Raw genomic sequence first — 18,001 nt, 5'->3', positions numbered from 1 at the left:
CAGCAGTACAACTGAGGACCTGGATGAGTGTCGTATTCCAGGGGAACACTGAGACTCAGCAAATGTTATTTCTCTGCCTTAATGACCCTCTTGTAGATTATAGACAATAATCTAATCCTCCTTCTCCTTCCTTTTCTTTTTCTCCTCCTTCTCCTCATCCTCAACTTCCTCCTTCTCCTCATCCTCCTCTTCTTTTTCTTCTTCCTCCTCCTCCTCCTCCTGTGAATTGTGGGATTTTGATCATTTCCATCCCAGCTGTACACGTTTACGAATGCCATCCCTCTGTAAAGTTCTGTTTCGTCTTCTTACTTTATCTCAGGGTTGATGTTCTGTTGCACTAGTTGTCAGTTTGGTGTAGCGGTCACTAGCCCAGGGTAATTCCTGCTGTCTGCTATAATATGCTTTCTAGTATCGTTGGTAGTTTGCTGAAAAAGTTCTAGTTCAATCCCTTCCCATGATACCTAACCATTCTTGCTCCTCCACCCCGACCTGTAATGCGGGAGTGTCCGAGTTTTTTTTTTTTTTTTCTGTTTCCTTAAGCAGATATGACAGAGTAATTTTTCCTTAATGCTTCAGTATTAATGGCACACTAATTTTGCTTCATTGTTTATACGGATAAACAAAAAAATGTAGAGAGATAGGTAGGTAGACTGACAGAAATACAGACAACAGACAGACAAGAAACAGATAGATAAATAGATAGACAGGTAGACAGATAGATGGGTAGATAGGGCGGTAGGTAGGTATGTAGATGGACAGATATAGATAGGCAGGTGATAGGTAGAGATAGATTGGAAGACATATAGACAAGTAAATAGATATAGATAGATAATGAGACAGACAGACAGGCAGACAGTCAGGCAGACACAGAGCGTTTCTTATCCCACTAGCTTTCATACTAGATTAAAATAAAATCACACAACTCCAAGTAACAAAGAAGTATATGAGCGACAAAGTGATCAGGGCCTACAAAGAAGACTGCTTTGCTTTATGTCTGTAGACTGCAGGACGATCAACTTTAGCCAAGTCCCTCTGGCCTAGACGACCAACTGCATCAGCTGACTTAACATCCACGCCTCCAACGGTACTGATGGCTGAACAGCAAGAATCAGGGATACAAGCTTTGTCCAACAGTCTGATCGACCTAAGACGAGCTCGGAGTATTCTCATTTGCGAGCTGGATGTGTTAAGCAGGAAACACCGGGAAAACTCTGAGTGAAGGTGGGCTGGTGGCTGGGTCGTGCTGCGTAAGAACGTATGAGTGTATTGACAGGAAGCAGCCGTCAGGGTACACGTAACACCTTGACCTAGAACGTCCTTTACATATTATTCTCGCCTATAGCAGAAGATGTTATGTAGATCCGGGGAGATTTGTTACACTGGATACAATAACAAGAGACTTCATCAACTTCAGTGTAAGAAACTCCTAAGTTGACTTCATTCGTCTTGAGAGAGAAAAACTAAAAAAAGAAAAATGTACAAAAAACACTAGACGCGGGATTTTCAAGGTCTTTCGGGGGTATGGTGTGGTGCTGCGAGGGTGTGGTGCGGAAGAGGATGTGGTGTGGTGTGCTGCAGAGGTATGGTATGTTGTGTGGTGAGAGTGGTATGGTTTGGTGTCAGAGGGTGGTGTTATGAGGTGTGAGAGTGCGTATGTGTTTGGTTTGGTGTGACAGTGTGATATGATGTGGTATATGTTGTGGTGTGGAGTGTGAGAGTGATTTTGTGTGGTGTGGCGTAACAGGGTGGTATGATGGTTTGTGTGGTGTGATGTGGTGTGGCTTGGTTTCGCTATGTTCTCTGAAGTCTGCGGAAGTGAAACATCTCTCTTCTAAAAAACAGAAAAAAGTAAGAGACATTCGGACACGGGCCTAGCGGCTGTGAAAGTTGTTCTGCTTAGTCCCAGGAGGGCATTTTCATTATACTGAATTTTTTTCATTCACCAGAAGATATTATTCGGCTTCGGAGACACAAGGAAAAGTTAAGGAAGATTTATAACTAACCTGTTCAGTTCGAAGTCCTTTAAGGTGAATAAAATCCCCAAGAAGCACCAAGAATGAAATATGAGTAGTCCATAGAAGACGTCATCCTAGTAAAATGGTTAAGAGCAGGGAAACTGGTGAACCTCTTTATTACGATGCCGCATTTGTTTAGTTTTTTTTTTTTGCTCCCTCCAGACAATAATACTAAACTTGGGAAGACCACTCGTGCTGAAGGGGTTAATGAACACTTTCCAGCCCTTTTAGTTGAAGTGGGCTGAGTGTAAAAGTGCAGTACTGTTAAGAATGGGTAAAAAGGATATATATATATATATATATATATATATATATATATATATATATATATATATATATATATATATATATATATGCATAATAGAAATTATTTAATACTTCGGTAATTCTCTCATTTGCGAGCCAAGTATGCTTCTGACTACACCACCTCACCCCCTCCCTCCACATGGATGAACAATGCGGGCAACTGACAAGGAATTGACAAACTGTGCTGAGGCTTGCTACCAAGTAAAAAGGAAGGAGGGGACAGAAAGGTTTGTGTGATTATGACGAGAACTTTAGGAGAAGGAAGTATTTTCTGGTCTTAACCCAGCATACTTGCGCAGCATTTGTGAGTAGGGGACAATCACAAACATATTCAAGTATGACTGTAAAAGAATAGTTGAAGATGCAAGTTTGTAACAGGGCTTGTACATTAAATGTACTGTATATATATATATATATATATATATATATATATATATATATATATATATATATATATATATATATATATATATATATCCCTCTCTTTCTGTGTGTGTGTGTGTGTTTATATCTATATGTGTATGTGTGTTTGTTACATATATATATATATATATATATATATATATATATATTATATATATAAATGGGGGAGGGAAATTTTTGACGCAGCCTCCGGGAATCGATCCCCATACCTCAATCAGGCACCGTTACCTCTACACCATGGCGTGATAAAGGCTGTCACCTGCATTCTATAAAGAACCAGGTAAATTCGGTATGGGAAGATATGTATCACCATATAGGCTGGGACTGAAACTATCCTCCCATAACGGATTTACCTGGTTCTTCACAGAATACAGGTGACTTATCTTAAATCATGCCATGGTGAAGTGCTAATGGTGCCTGACTTCTGTCTAGAGGTCTCAGGTTCGATTCCCGGCTGAAGCATCGAAAACTGTCCACATATTTATGTACGTGATATGTGTTTTCCCAACACACACACACACACACACACATATATATAGATAGCTAGATAGATAGATAGATAAATAGATATACTATATATATATATATATATATATATATATATATATATATATATATATATATATATATATATATATATATATAAAATGCTTAACAGAATCCCCAACCAGTAAAAACATAGGCAGATTCCAAAACATGACATGTATGTTAAGCCACCGTCACACATTGCTTAAGCGAACCACAATAGAGCCACTAATTCAATTCATAGCGGCATCATTGTCCTGATTCGGTGTCTATCGTGATCGGTTGTGACACTCAAGACGCACTCGGCCGAGACCACGATAAATTTTTGTACCCAACGTAGTGCTATCGTAAGTCTTACGAGACCCTATCGTGATCGTTGCAGTTACACGACTCTGTCATGGCCGTCGTAGGTCCTTTCGTTACTCTGTCTTAACAACAAAAACTTACGAGTGAGTCACGCTTCGCTTTCAGCGGCATGGTCGTCAGAAGACTCCGAAATCTAGGTTAGGTAATGAAATTCACACAATGCACCATGAACAACTGATAGTAAAAGCCTTATTTAATCGTAAAATCCATACACATTTCCTCGTATATAAGCAGTAATTGTGAAACACGCATCAAGGAAAATGCGTCGGTTACCACTCGAGAAAGAAAAAAATGTATTTTACAGAGGTTAATCATTCATTCACCCTGACTTATATTTACCTCAGTTATGGTCAATAATTGCTCAACAGGCTGTTGGCGGCTGGGACAGGACTGGACTGTGTCTCTTCGATCGAGCTCGAATGGTGGGGAGGGGGGGACCTGTGGGCATACCTCTTGAAGCTATTGTGGTACGTTCTTGGCACCGTCGTGACTTTCATGGCACTATCATAGTGAACATGGCCTCATCGTGACGACAACATGACGGTTAAAAATTTGAAAATCTTCCAATCGTGACAGTCCTACAACTATCATGACTCCATCGTTACCATCTTACGACCGTCATGACACATACAGCCATCGTGACATTGTCTGTTATCGGCGTTTATCGCGGTCAAACTTCACGACAGCGCCAATAATTGAATTAGTGGCGCTGTCGTGGTACGATTATGGAATGTGTGACGGGGGTTTACACACACACATTCAGTTCGTTCCTGGAAAACCCACCTACTTGAAGAGTTTGCAATTTGCCCAAGTGTGTAGAACCGTAAACTAGTTGATGCCCACGTCATGCTTCCATAAACTGCTGCTTCTGCTTCATACTTAACCTAAATTTTCACTTGAGATCATTCTGATGACTACATGGTAAGCAGAATCCAGAATGTGTTTTTGGTGTGGCTGTCAGCGTGTGGCATCTCGTGTGACGTCATACAGCTGAGCAGCATATAAAAATGTCCCGACCCAAGACTGGGCGTCAGTCAACCCTCGACAACGTGTAGGTAAGCAAGGACCAATCTCTCGTTCATCAAAGCTTTGTTATGTGAAGGAAACTGGTACTTATCATTATCAAGAGTCTTACAGATTGCTGTCTTTTACTCTGTAACCTTACGCAAAACAATTTCCTACAAGTTACATAGATTTATCCGCTAATTCGTATGATTGGTAGCGCACACACGCACACACGCACACACACAACTATGACCACTGGCGAAATATCACCCCACATAGATAACACTCCGATTAGGTCTGTTCTATACACTCCTCTCTCTCTTTCTCCCTCCCTCCCTCTCTCTCTCTCTCTCTCTCTCTCTCTCTCTCTCTCTCTCGTGTTCATGTCCATATTGGGCAGACTTTATTCATTCACTCATTCATCATCCAGTCCTACATTGCCCCATGAGAAGCATAGGAACCCGGGGCTAGGCAAGTTGGTCCTGACATTCAAGATGAGAGTGACCAGTCTCACTCATCCCGAGTGGCATTACGTGAACAATAAACCCCAACCATCCCTCGGATATAAACCTTCACCGGTTCAATCCGAGTGGAGCGCCGGAATTACCCACTAAACCATTAGCGCCAAAATCTGATTATATAGTTACCATCCAGCGTAGTAAATGGTTTCCTGGTGTACAGGAAACCATTTGGCTACTTTATAATTCTTGTAAATCTCTCCAGGTGTTGAGTGTGGAGTGCACCCAGTGCTTGTCGTATCACAGATCTTAATCACGTTGTTCATCAGTTTGCTTCACATTATTCATTAGTCACTTCAGTCACGTAGATGCTGAGGCCAAAACCAGCCTGAAGTGGCTAATACTGACCGCAGTAATGAGACAGCACGAGTGTGATGGTGTTACGTTACCTGCATATTCCAGGTGTGATTAATGAAGGTAATACCTGTTAGTGAAGTTATGCAGGACTGTTCTAATTTATTAAACGCTTCAACCCGATGACTTCTTTAAGTGCCTCTTATAGGCGATTTTATTAAACTTAGAAAAGCAACGTACTCGTGACGGCTGTGTCTAGCCCTTCCACTTTGAAATGTTTAATTTAAGGTGAAGAAAATCGTCGAATAATTGCAGGAATGAAAAAAAAAATGAGAAACGAGGTTCTAACAATTAGTGAACACTGTCATAAGCATACTGTGTCTTTATTCTAAATATTTAGCTCTTAGTACAATGACGTGTTTCCCTCTATTCTGTCTCCAGATAATATTCATCAGCTTGGGAAAGGCAGTTCTAAATGGAGGGGTTATTATGAGAAGCTGAATAAAATAATTGGGACTGTGGTAAGCCATGTCATCGTAGTGCAGCGATCAATGCTGTGTCGTCATTATCAGGATTATTACATGTCCACGTATGGATTCCTAACCCCCCCCCCCGCCATTTTCAGACTTCTGCAGATAAATTACAGCGGCCGGACCAAGTATCATTGATGATGGTACAACGAGGACTGTGTGTGGTGGTGATGATGATGGTCCTGGCGGTGGCCGTGGGTGAGTAACAACCTTCAGTATGTCATTATTAGGACTATAATAAGTAAATTTTACCTGGACTATGCTTGGAACACAAAACTGGTGAAATTATTTAATATTCATGTCAGTCTTGCTTCACACAGTATTTCAAATAATATATACACGACTCGACCTCTGCTTGTATGCGTCACACACACACACACACACACACACACACACACACACACACACACACACACACACACACACACATCTACAGCTTGATTTTGAACTCTGCCGACAAATGGTTTATTTCCCATAAAACAATGCACCGATTGTATTCTATGTGGAAATGCGAAAGACTGCAAGGCTGCTGAGACACAGGACATGAGCTTAGAATAATAAGATTTGTCCTAGTCTGAGCCAACACAAACTGTGTACCATCCCGAACACTGGTGTGTTGTCTCGTCCTGCATCTACCTCGCCCGCCCACTTTTTTTTTTTTTGGGGGGGGAGGGGTACACTTAGTAAGCCAGCCATATTGGCAACGTCGGAGCGAGTTTAGCAAGAAATGAATCGGCAACGTCGCACCTTTGCTCGAGAACAAATGAAACAGTTCGGCTAATCAAACAAAAAAATCAGCAAATAAGCCTTGTTTTGACGTCTAACCAACTTAGTCCTAACCTAATATTAATCTACAGTATTGTAATACCTTATTTCATTTGAGAGGAGGACGATGGTGCGACTTACCGAGTATTATCTCGAGGCACTCGATGCGATGTGTCAATATAAGAAAAAAATCACTACCTGCCCTCCCTCAACAGCTAGTTATGCACACGTTGTGTCTAGTACGTAAGGGTCTACATTTGGACACACACACACACACACACACACACACACACACACACACCGCTCGCTGGTGCAGTGGTATCGTTCCCGCTTGCCAACTGGTGGACGGGAGTTCGCGCCTCGCTCAGGTTGCGAAAAGTTTCACTGACGAAGTGGGTGGTTACTGTCCCCCTTGAGCAAGGGGACGGGTGTGTGCGTGTGTGAAGGTCACAGCCTTGCCCTTAGATCGGACTACATGAGCTTTCAGCTCCCTTCCGGGAGGGTAAAAGCTGACGATCACGACCATCAAGTGATCCTGACCGACCCGGTGAATTACACACACACACAACATCCCTCTCCTTGACGCGTCAGACACGCCTGGTCCTACCAGGTGGAAATCCCGTCTTAGTGTACGCGCCTTGCTGCGCATTATCCCAGGCAGCTTTTTGTTCTGGTAAAGCCACGGGTGGGATGTTCGAAAGCTCGTAACGGCCGCAAAGATCATCGTAGCGGGTACGATAATCATAGCGCGCTTAACCGCTAAGGTGTATGTTCAAACAAATTTTACGATCCTCCATCCGCCATATTTGCTCGTAGCGCTACGATTTCTGACAAGCACCCTTAAGCTGATCGTAGTGTCGCATAGCGGATGTTTCTCTAATAAACAAACCGTATCAAGTGATGCCGAGTTTGTTTATTTACCATTTTCTGTGAACGAAGATGGTGTTACAAGTGGTTCTACAGGTAGAACTGGCATTACGAAGAGCGATGAGACTTGAGAGGAGCTACAGAGACATAATGGATCTATTTGCTTACAGTGACGAACATCTGTTGAGATATTATAGGTTTCCTAGACAAGAACTCCTTCACTGGTGTGCAAGAGTTGAACCACTAGTTGGACCAGCGACAAGATCCCGTGCTGTGCCATGTCATTTGCAGGTGTTAATGACATTCAGATTTTATGCATGTGACTTATTTCAGAGTGTGTTGGCAGACACATTCGGCTTAACACAGGGATGTGTGAGCAGAATAATTAAGAGTGGCACACGTGTTGTACAGGAAATCTCTTAGGGAAGTTAAGATGCCAAGAGGTAAGCAAACAGGGGGAATTTTTCATTTCTGCTGCTTACATCTGTAAATGGAGAAATGGCGTTCCCCCGAGCTAGACCCCGTATTGGATCATACAGCCCCGCTAGGTTACAGGAGCGCGCTACCAGTCCCGGCACGGCAGTCCCGGGCGAGGCTCCAACTCTCAATCCCCCGATTACGAGCTTGATGCTCTACCACTGAGCCACCGTGCCCCTTTACATATGTAAAAATGCGGACCGATGCACTGTTCATTAAAACATGGTTTAAGTCTGTGGGAGTTATAATGATACAGTCTTACGCCAATGATATATTGTTTATTCAGGTAAAAGGGTCTCAGTTTGGATCTCGATATTTTCAGAATTATCAGTACGTTTTGTTAATATGATGTGGATCTTTCACCCACACTGTAGTTATACCGCAGGTGATGTGATAGTTCTTCAGCACTGTCTGTCTGTCAAGCCAACCCTGTATTAACGCCATCATCTCCTCATCTGTAAAATTTGCTCGACGAATTCATTTGGTGGGAAGCTTGTCACTTGCCATGCCTTATATATCTTTGGATGAATATCGTAGTTGTTTGAGTGATGTAATGGCGCGCTTGGATAAGTGTATTTGTTTACATTTTGAAACTGCATTATGATTGGCTCACGATCTTTCAAGGTTTATGAAATCTCACTTCAGACATATAGGCATCAACACTATAACCTGTGACCAGTGTTACAAATAGTCCTGTCTCAAACAACGGTCGTTCAGGGATTAGATACTTTCTTGCTAACAACATAGTATCAGCACCATATCATTATTTACACGGCTCACGATATTCAGAACACGTAAATAGGTAATCCAGATGCTACTACTGTGTTGGAGGTCACGGTGTAACTAGATATGTCCGTATGTTTGGTGTTAAGCACTGCCTGGCAACTCTGTCGCGCTAGATTTCTGTCATGTCTTCGAAATAGTCTTTGTAGGTAAAGCGTTACAGAATGAAAGAAAAGCATTCGGGAGCCGAATGCTAATCGCCCGCCAGAATATGCTGTTGGCCAAGTACAAGATTTTGGCCATATCTTGATACCCTGAAGGTTTCATGTTGATAGATGAAGCCGTCCAAGAGATTGCATGGTGCTAAAGACGGGCGATAAAAACAAGTTGACCTTTGGCAGCCATTTTGGTGACCTTGACCTTGACCCGGAGTGCCCATTTTCGAACTCATCCAAGATTTTGGCCATATCTTGATACCCTGAAGGTTTCATGTTGATAACACACGCCGTTCGTGAGATATAATGGGAACAGATAAATACACACACACACACACACACACACACACACACACACACACACACACACACACACACAGGCAAAAACATTATCGTTCCACCTTGCTAAAAGGCGGGCAATACTAACTGGCGCTTATTTTTCATCATACAAGTGACGCTCAAAGTTTTTCGGTACAGTTCAGAATCACGCTGTATATCTACATCTATATCTATCAATATACCTGTCTATCAATCTATATCTCTCTGTCTACCTATAATATGTGTGTATGTATTCATGTATATATATATATATATATATATATATATATATATATATATATATATATATATATATATACAGTAGTTTTTTTCGTGGTAGGTGGGGGTTACCGATCATCATTTCACATGACGCACGGCTACTTCCAGGTGACTCTAAAACGAATGACAGCCAAATGGTTTAATGTAATCCAGTAAATCACTACTACTTGGAATTATAACCATACATCCAATTCCTGGTGCTTAAGTGACTAAAGGAGCTCCAGTTGGATATGGCCCACAAGGGTTTTACACCTGAGATAGTTGGGGTTTATTTCTCTCATGATACCTCCGAGATTCTATTTTTTTTTTTTTTTTCAGTGGTAGTGTTCCACTTCCTTAGTGACTCATCTTTCCTATGCAAGCGGGAAGCTTATAAAAACATTTCCACACACACTGAACTATTACAGTGTAGGTGGAAGCGAATTTACAGTAAGCTCATCCAGTCACGATGGTTGACATGGTGTGTATATATTAACAAGTTGGAATAACAAATAAATTGCCAAGTTACTGACACGCCCTGCATACCCCGTGTATGCCCTATTATTCAGTTTCCCATTTTTATCGCACGCCTTTACAAGGCGGAGTGATAATGTTTTTGCCCGCCTCTGTGTGTGTGTGTGTGTGTGTGTGTTCCCATTATATCTTATGAACGGCTTTAACTATTAACACTGAAACCTTCCGGGTATCAAAATATGGCCAAAATCTTTGACGAGTTCGAAAATGGGCATTTGTGGTCAAGGTCAAGGTTCTCAAAATGGCTGCCAAAGGTCAACTAGTTTTTATCGGCAGCTTTTAGTACCATTATATCTCATGAACGGCTTCAGCCATCAACATGAAACCATCAGGGTGTCAAGGTATGGCCGAAATCTTGGACTTGGTCAACAGCATATTCTGGCCATAAGCATTCGGCTCCCGAATGCTTTTTTATTTTTCATTTTATTTATTCATTGGTCTTGTTCCTTAGTCCTCCATTTTCCTCTCTAATTATTCACACTTCTTCATAAAACTTGCTACCGCGTCCTTCATCGTCCGTTTTCGTTACTCATGGTTCTTTAAACTTGTTTCTCAATCTTTCATTGTTCTTTGATTCATAGTTCATCATAAAGCTTGCATCTAACTTTTGTGTTATTCACACTTATTCATAAGCCTTGCTCTTCAGTATTTCATTATTGTTCTTAGATATTCATGGTTCATAGTCCTTGTTTTGCGGTTTATCATACCCCTTCTTATTTACTCCTTTTTTTTTTTCATAATTTTCCTTTCACAGTATTTAATAGTCGTTCTTTCCGCTCACTCAGTTGCTCTCGTGAGCCAGGTAACTTACAGTCATGCCACCTGACTTGTTCCCATCACATGCCACAGGCACCCAAGTTGCTTACATCCTCACCACCTGACTGGATTTTCCCTCCAAGGCCACAGGTACTCGGGTAACCTTTGTGGTCCCACGACCTTATGCGTTCCTGTACAGGCCATGCGTACTCAGTCGTACACAGTCCTAAGTCTTTCTCTGTTTTCCTTAGTTCTCCCTTCCCCTCCCATCCCCAGGCCACAGATTCTCTAGTAACTAATAACAACGCCTTCTGATGTGCCCTCGCTCCTCTCCTCTGGGGCACAGGTACCTGGCTTGTTTATATTAACACAACCTGACGTGCCCCCTCCATCCCTTTCCCCTGGCCACAGGTGCCCAGTAATTTTTATCAACACAAGCTGACGTTCCCCTTCCTTCATCTCCTCCAGTCCACAGGTAACTGGGTAGTTTTTATCAGCACAACATCACTTTCATCCCCTCCTCCCTCAGGCCACAGGTACCCACGATCTACGGACGTGGGTTGCCCAGAGATCTTCGACCCCGTGTGTGGAAGTGACTGCGTCACTTTCAACAATGCCTGTTACTTCAAAATCGCCCACTGTAAAAAGCCGCGTCTCAGGCTCGCACACCAGGGGCAGTGCAGACGTGAGTTTGTTTTGAAAATGACAGTATTATTAGTTTCTCCGTTATGATGAAGTACAGTATTCATTAACTTTGATGAACTTTCACCTTGTCACACTGTGAACGCTGGTTAAAGGGAAAACATCTGTGACGTCCACCGAGGAGCCCAACTTTCTCATATTTCTCTGCTCTTAGCAGTTTGGAAAGACTTTGGTCTGATCGACGTGTCTTTCTTTTCTGCAAGGTGGTGCTAGTTCCCTTCACGGTGTAGGCTATGCGCTGTACTGTACTTGTGGGACAGCCTCACAGAAGCAGTCTCATACCTGTGGTTGACGGGTCTGCGCTGTCAAAACGACTGTGGTTAACCCCTACACTGCGGTCATGTTTTTGCACTCCTTGCGCGTCCCACGAGGATATTCGCACTCCGACTGACTTTTTAAAAATATTTGCCAAAAAGCACTTATTAGTTCTAGAATATTATAATTATATGTGCATATGGCACATACCTTCAGCTTTCTGCTGGGATGTTTGTTGAGCCTTTGTCGAGTACCGTAGGACTTGTGGAGACTTCTGAAGTTGGGTAACGAATTCTCCACTTTACACTTCCTGACACCCCGTAATATGATTACCACAGCCTGATATTATCACTAGAAACACTATTCTATGATTTTCAAGTAGTTTGGAATCCATACACCAAAAAAAAAAAAAAAACTGAAAGCAATGAAAATTACGAGCATGTACGAGCTTCCCACTTGTGCTCGTTCCTCGCTGATATTCTGTCATTTATTATTCATAAACACACTCACACTTTGTATTCCTATTACTTTATTACACTTTATATATATATATATATATATATATATATATATATATATATATATATATATATATATATATACAGTATTTATCCATAAGTTTCCTTAAGTAATAGTAGTTTATTTTCATTCTTGTTCAGTAAACTAGCATAGAGAGCAAAGCTTTGACTGTCATTACTCAAAGTATTTGTACTCATATTCTTATATTAGTATTGGTAATTATTTACATTTCTATTTTATTTACGCTATGTTATACATTGTCACTCCCAGTAAATAGGGGCTCCTTTCCCTTGGAGCCAGGATGAACTTGGGACACTGAATCACTCGTAGTTTATCACCATTTCCTCCACTGGCTCATCACACGATTCACCCGAAAGATTGTAGTCTCTGTCCATCATTATCATGGATAAATTAGCCAGTCACGCTCCACAGCAGAGTCATTTAGTCCTATACCCCTTCCCACACGAGGTTTAGTAGGAGTAGAGGTCACAGGGCCCTCTAGAAGCGGCAGAAATGGAGGGGCGCGAGTGCTATGTGCTTTCATCTCAAGAAACAACACTGAACTAAATGACGAGGCGGATATGGGGCCGCCAAGGGTTGACAACGTCAGCTAGGTGACAGCTGCTAATTTATATGCTGTGAAATGATTGGCAGGAAATTGGGTAGTTCCAGGTGAATGTAAATATCACTTAGGCTTCTCCCTTCCTTTCTGATATTTTTATTACGAGAATAGATTATACGGCATATTTCAAGGGGAAATTACCAGGGAAAATTAGTGAACAAGTTCACATGGGGTGTTGCCAGGTGATGATTAGCCAACTCCAGGTGTAAGGCACTATCAGTTACCTTTTTTTTTTTTTTTTAGTATATATTAGTTTGTACAAGAATAGGGCATAGGACTTATTTCAATGGATGAAATCAGTGGAAAATTCCGGGGAAGGTTTGCTTAGCGCAGCGCCGCCGGACAGGTGAGAGGAGAGGGTAATGGAGAGGAGGTAGGGAAGGGAGTCAAGATTGGGGATAAATAGCTAAATTGTCAACAATGGATGGGAGTACAGATGACATTAGCAGTGCTGACTATTGTTGGACACTGGCAGTACTGATAGATGATATAAGCCACCACTTGAAAGCCCGGGAGAATTCAAAATAACACTGAATCGCAAAAGTGATGCCCCACGGTATGATCCATTGTGCCTGAGCGTCATGAAAGTGGCGCCCTGTGGTTAAGGGGTTAAACAACAACAAAAACACCAATAACAGTATTCATCAATCCTGTGAAGCAGGATATTGTTCAGCCCCCACTCGCCAAATAAAAAATATCTCAGAACCAGAAGGGAACAAAAGAATTTGGGGGACAAATGCAAATCACCAGCCACAAGCTACCTAGACACTGAACTTGAAGAAAATATCTTCCTGTTGCCGAGATATTGACCTAAATGCAATTTGATATATGGCAGCTAGCATTTGGTCGTTTTTGACTAATTCCTCACCAAAGCTTAATCGCTTCTGCCCATCCACATAGTTGCTATTTCCTGAAGGCATGGTGAAAAGTCATCCAAAACTTTTCGAGATTTTTTGGAAATGAACACTCACACACCAACAAAAACTATATTGCTTCGCCTTGTGAAAGACATGCGATAAGACATGAAAATCGTGATAAATTTTGCTGATGTTGCCACCCACACTGCTATCAGTTGCTGAGATATTGGCCAGAATGCAATTTGATACGGTACATGGCAGCTGGCATTCGGTCGTCTTTGATCAAATCCTCACCAAAGGTTAACCACTTCTGCCCATCTACATAGTTCCATAGTTCCTACTTCCTGAATGTTTGATGAAAATTCGCCCACAACTGATATGTTTGGGAACACACACACACACACACACACACACACTGACATCAGAGAGGCAGCATGTCTGTCACCTCGCTCTGCGCTGGCCACCTTTGGCCACAACTGGCCACACCTAAATAATATGAGTCAAGGTCTGTGCTGGATTAAATTAAGTGATGTTCAAATATAGTAGAGCACGTATAAGCAAAAATGTTGTCCCAAAAATAGAATACACCCAATCGGTGCAAGAATCCGCTGATACAATGCTTCATCAGCTGGGTGTCTTCTGTCACCGGGTAGGTAGCAGGGAGATGCAAACTTGTTAGTAGAAGTTATCTTTCAAACTGAGAATTGCCACAAGATGAGCACCATCTTTCGTAAAGTGAATATGGAAGGAGTTAAGAAAAGGGATAAAGGAAGAACGCAGAATGATGAGTTCTACCCAGAATTGGTTGAAAGGGACACATAATTAATTAGCAAAGAATATGAATAAACTGGAGAAGACTTTTCAAAGTAAAATAGAAGAAATTAAGAAACAATTACGCATGCAGAAATAAGAAAATTAAAATTAGTAAAGGAATTAAACAAAAAAATGCACAACAACAGATGAGCTGTCAGGGTACACTTTGAAGAAAGATTAGTGAAATGGCTAGTATAGTTGTCAACCATGAGAGTATTAAGGAGGAATTCAGAAATGATACAGAGACAGTTAGGCAAGCAGGCAGTCTGTTCGACCAAAGCACTGATGCTGAAGGGAAGATAACCCTGCAAACAAAGGGATGAGAAGTTGCAAAGATGAAGTAGAAACTACATATGCTGAAATGGTGAATATAAGGAAAGACTTAAAAAAGTCAAAGGAAAAAACATCAGAAAGGAAGTGAAAGAAATCATTAAAAACAACCCAAATTTGGTAAAAGATTCAACAGATATCAGCAAATCTGTAGTAATCACCGATATAGATGAAGAAGAAATAATAACCAAAACTTCGAGACAAAAAGGAGATGGTAAATATAATGAACATATTGACGGAAGTACCAGAGAAAATCTGTGAAAAAGACATAGAGGAACAAAAAGGGTAGGGAAATATGCGAGAAATAAGTCAAGGCTTCTGAAAGTAACCTTCCAAAGTGTGAACACTGTGGGGGGAAATACTAAAAAATGCAAACGAACTCATGGAAAAAAAGAAAGTAAAAAAAAAAAAAAAAAAGTATGGATAAAAATGCCTAACGAAAGAGGGATTGGGAAAACTCATGGAAGAGAAGGAGGAAGCAAAAACAAAGAACAAGGGGAGATCAGAGGAAGAGAAGAGTATTTTTTTTTTTTTTTACAAAGTAATTGGATTGCAGGAACGAGAGTGGTACATAACCAATAGGGAATAAAATAAGGAAGGTAATAAACTCAAGCTATGGCAAGTATGGAAACAAGATGATTAAGTCGATGTATTCAAAATTAGATGGAATGGTGTCTAAATTATTAGTGATGGAAAGACTATACCAGAGTAAAGGAACCACATATTTGCTTAACTGAAACAACATTAACCCCCAAAGATATCAAACGAAACTCTAAACTTGGAGGAATACAAGTTATGGAGAAGAATCAGAAGTTTAAGAAAAGGGGGAGGAATTATAATCTTAAATAAAAATCTACAAGTCAGAGAAATAGAACTAGATATAACCTTACAAGTAGAACTGATTGCATTAGAGATTAACTCTCCTCCTGTTACTGGCTCCTTTCGACCTCTGTGTCTTCGCCGCACTGTTGCTTCTTTATCTCTTTTCTGTCGCTACTTCAATGGTTACTGCTCCTCTGAACTGTCTGTTTGCATCCCTCCACCACTACGGCGGGCATGTAGCACCCGTCAGCCAACAAACTCTCATCCCTTTTCTGTCCAACTCTGTAATGCAAGAGTTAACCGCTACTCCCAGTCCTTCATGTATGCAACAGATCAACCCTGGAATTGTGTCCATCTGTCTGTTTTTCGTACTGTCTACGACCAGTCTTTCAAACTCACTGTGTCCATGCATCTCGAAAAGAATGTATCTTGAATTTGGCACTCTGTTATCTTGTTTTTGTTTTTTCTTGGAGTGAGCAATTTGCAGGCCCCTGGCATTTGGTTCTGTGTTGATGACCATTATGTTGTGACGGAAGAAAACACAAAAACCACTTACAAATAATAATAAGTGACCCTTACATTTAAATTTAAAAAGTTTAAGAATATACGAGATATATGAGGAACTGTTATTAGTAATACGTTTTAAAACATAATAATAAATAGACCTAACACAAGGGGTGTCCACACCGTGACTTGAAGAAGGGTATAAGATATACATGGTAGTGCTGACCCTTCAGTTCATGAGACATCCCAATTCTTGGCTGTTGAAGATTTTCTGTTGCATTTTCTGGGAAGGAGAATAGGGTAATGCAGAAGGTCGATGAAACACCTTACTGTAGATGTTGGTCCTTTATTTATGTACTGCTTCTCCATTCATGCTAGATGACAAGAGAGAGATTGGACTTGTTCCAGGTCTGGGCAAGACTTGAGAACTGCTTAATAACCAGACAATGGCCAAGCTGGACCCAGTGTCGGAAATAAATACTCTGCCAGAACTTGGTTGAAGTCCACTCCCAGAACTTCTGTTCAGACTTGAACCATGACTTTCTTCAAGACTTGCTCTAAGACTTGCTTCCCTTTTAGGGGAATAGAAGTCAGTACACTAACTCATAATGGGGCTGGGAGAAAGAAAGCTCCAGGCAGGAGGCCGTGACCCTGCTCCCGAGAAATCAAAACAAAGAGAGACGGGCGTCTCATTGTCTAAGTTGTTTCCCCTCTCCAGTGTTGCCAACTCTCCCCTTATGTAGACACCCTTATGATAAAAAGAACTTTTAAACTGCCTATGATATTTTCTTTTAGAAGTGTGGATAAACATCACAAAATATATAGGACTTAACTGGTAGGACCTCACTGGTAGGACCTCACTGGTAGGACCTCACTGGTAACATATTAGTCTCAAGTGGCATCGTTCAACTGAAAAAAATAAATACTGAATCGATGTGAATAATACATAACATCACAACAAAAATGTATATAAACATGGGATATTATAGTGCAAGGTGCAAAAGTATTATCAGCATTTATCTTCAACCTGCACAATTCTTTCTTCCTTGCATAAATAAGACACACACACATACACACACACACACACACACACACGGCATCGTCGGATGTGGACGTCTGTACCGGCGCTCCATACAAGCTCAACACGGCCAGAGGCATTACCTAAACAAGTATCTTTGAATGAGTCAAGCTCTGTACCAGGTTAGACTAAATGATTTTTCATTATTAAAAGGAAAAGAAATAATAAGTTTAAATAAGACTGGTTGAAACAACAAAGAACCACGATGCGTTGAGTCAGCTGGGTTTGTTTATACTACAGAAAGACCGGGAAAGCATGAACACTGTAAGTACATACTCTGTTCATTTAGTATTACAAAATGGATACATACTTCAGTAAAACAAATTTGGAAAAGAAAAGGGATAAAAGTAAAAAGCAAAATGACGATTTCTACCAAGAACTAGTTGAAGTGGAGACTCACAATAGACTTGTTGAACGTGTACACAATCTAGAAATGGCTTTCAAAAATGAAATTGATGAAATAAAGAAGCAAATGCACTTGCAAAAGGAAGAGATAGATAAACTGGGAAAGGAGGCCAATAAGAAAGACACAACCATCAGTGAACTAACAGTGGAATTGAATACCCTTAGGAAGAAAGTGAGTGAAATGGGAAGTACAGTATTT

General features: G+C 41.1%; 1 protein-coding gene across 1 annotated transcript in view; it reads left to right on the top strand.

The window, feature by feature from the left end:
• Positions 1–1,521: 1,521 nt before the first annotated feature.
• The window catches only part of LOC145403314 (uncharacterized), a 114,086-nt gene continuing 97,606 nt past the window's right edge, over positions 1,522–18,001 (top strand). The window contains exons 1-2 of the mRNA XM_080275111.1: positions 1,522–1,585; positions 11,425–11,580. Coding sequence (XP_080131237.1) covers positions 1,522–1,585; positions 11,425–11,580 — 220 coding nt within the window. The remainder of the gene's footprint in view (positions 1,586–11,424; positions 11,581–18,001) is intronic.

This window comes from Coenobita brevimanus, chromosome 60 (assembly GCF_032717465.1).
Source record: "Coenobita brevimanus isolate Jiangsu-jjx chromosome 60, ASM3271746v2, whole genome shotgun sequence".
In the NCBI taxonomy this organism is placed as follows: domain Eukaryota; kingdom Metazoa; phylum Arthropoda; class Malacostraca; order Decapoda; family Coenobitidae; genus Coenobita; species Coenobita brevimanus.
Note: the sequence above shows the minus strand (reverse complement) of the source record. Positions and strands in the feature narration are given on the sequence as shown.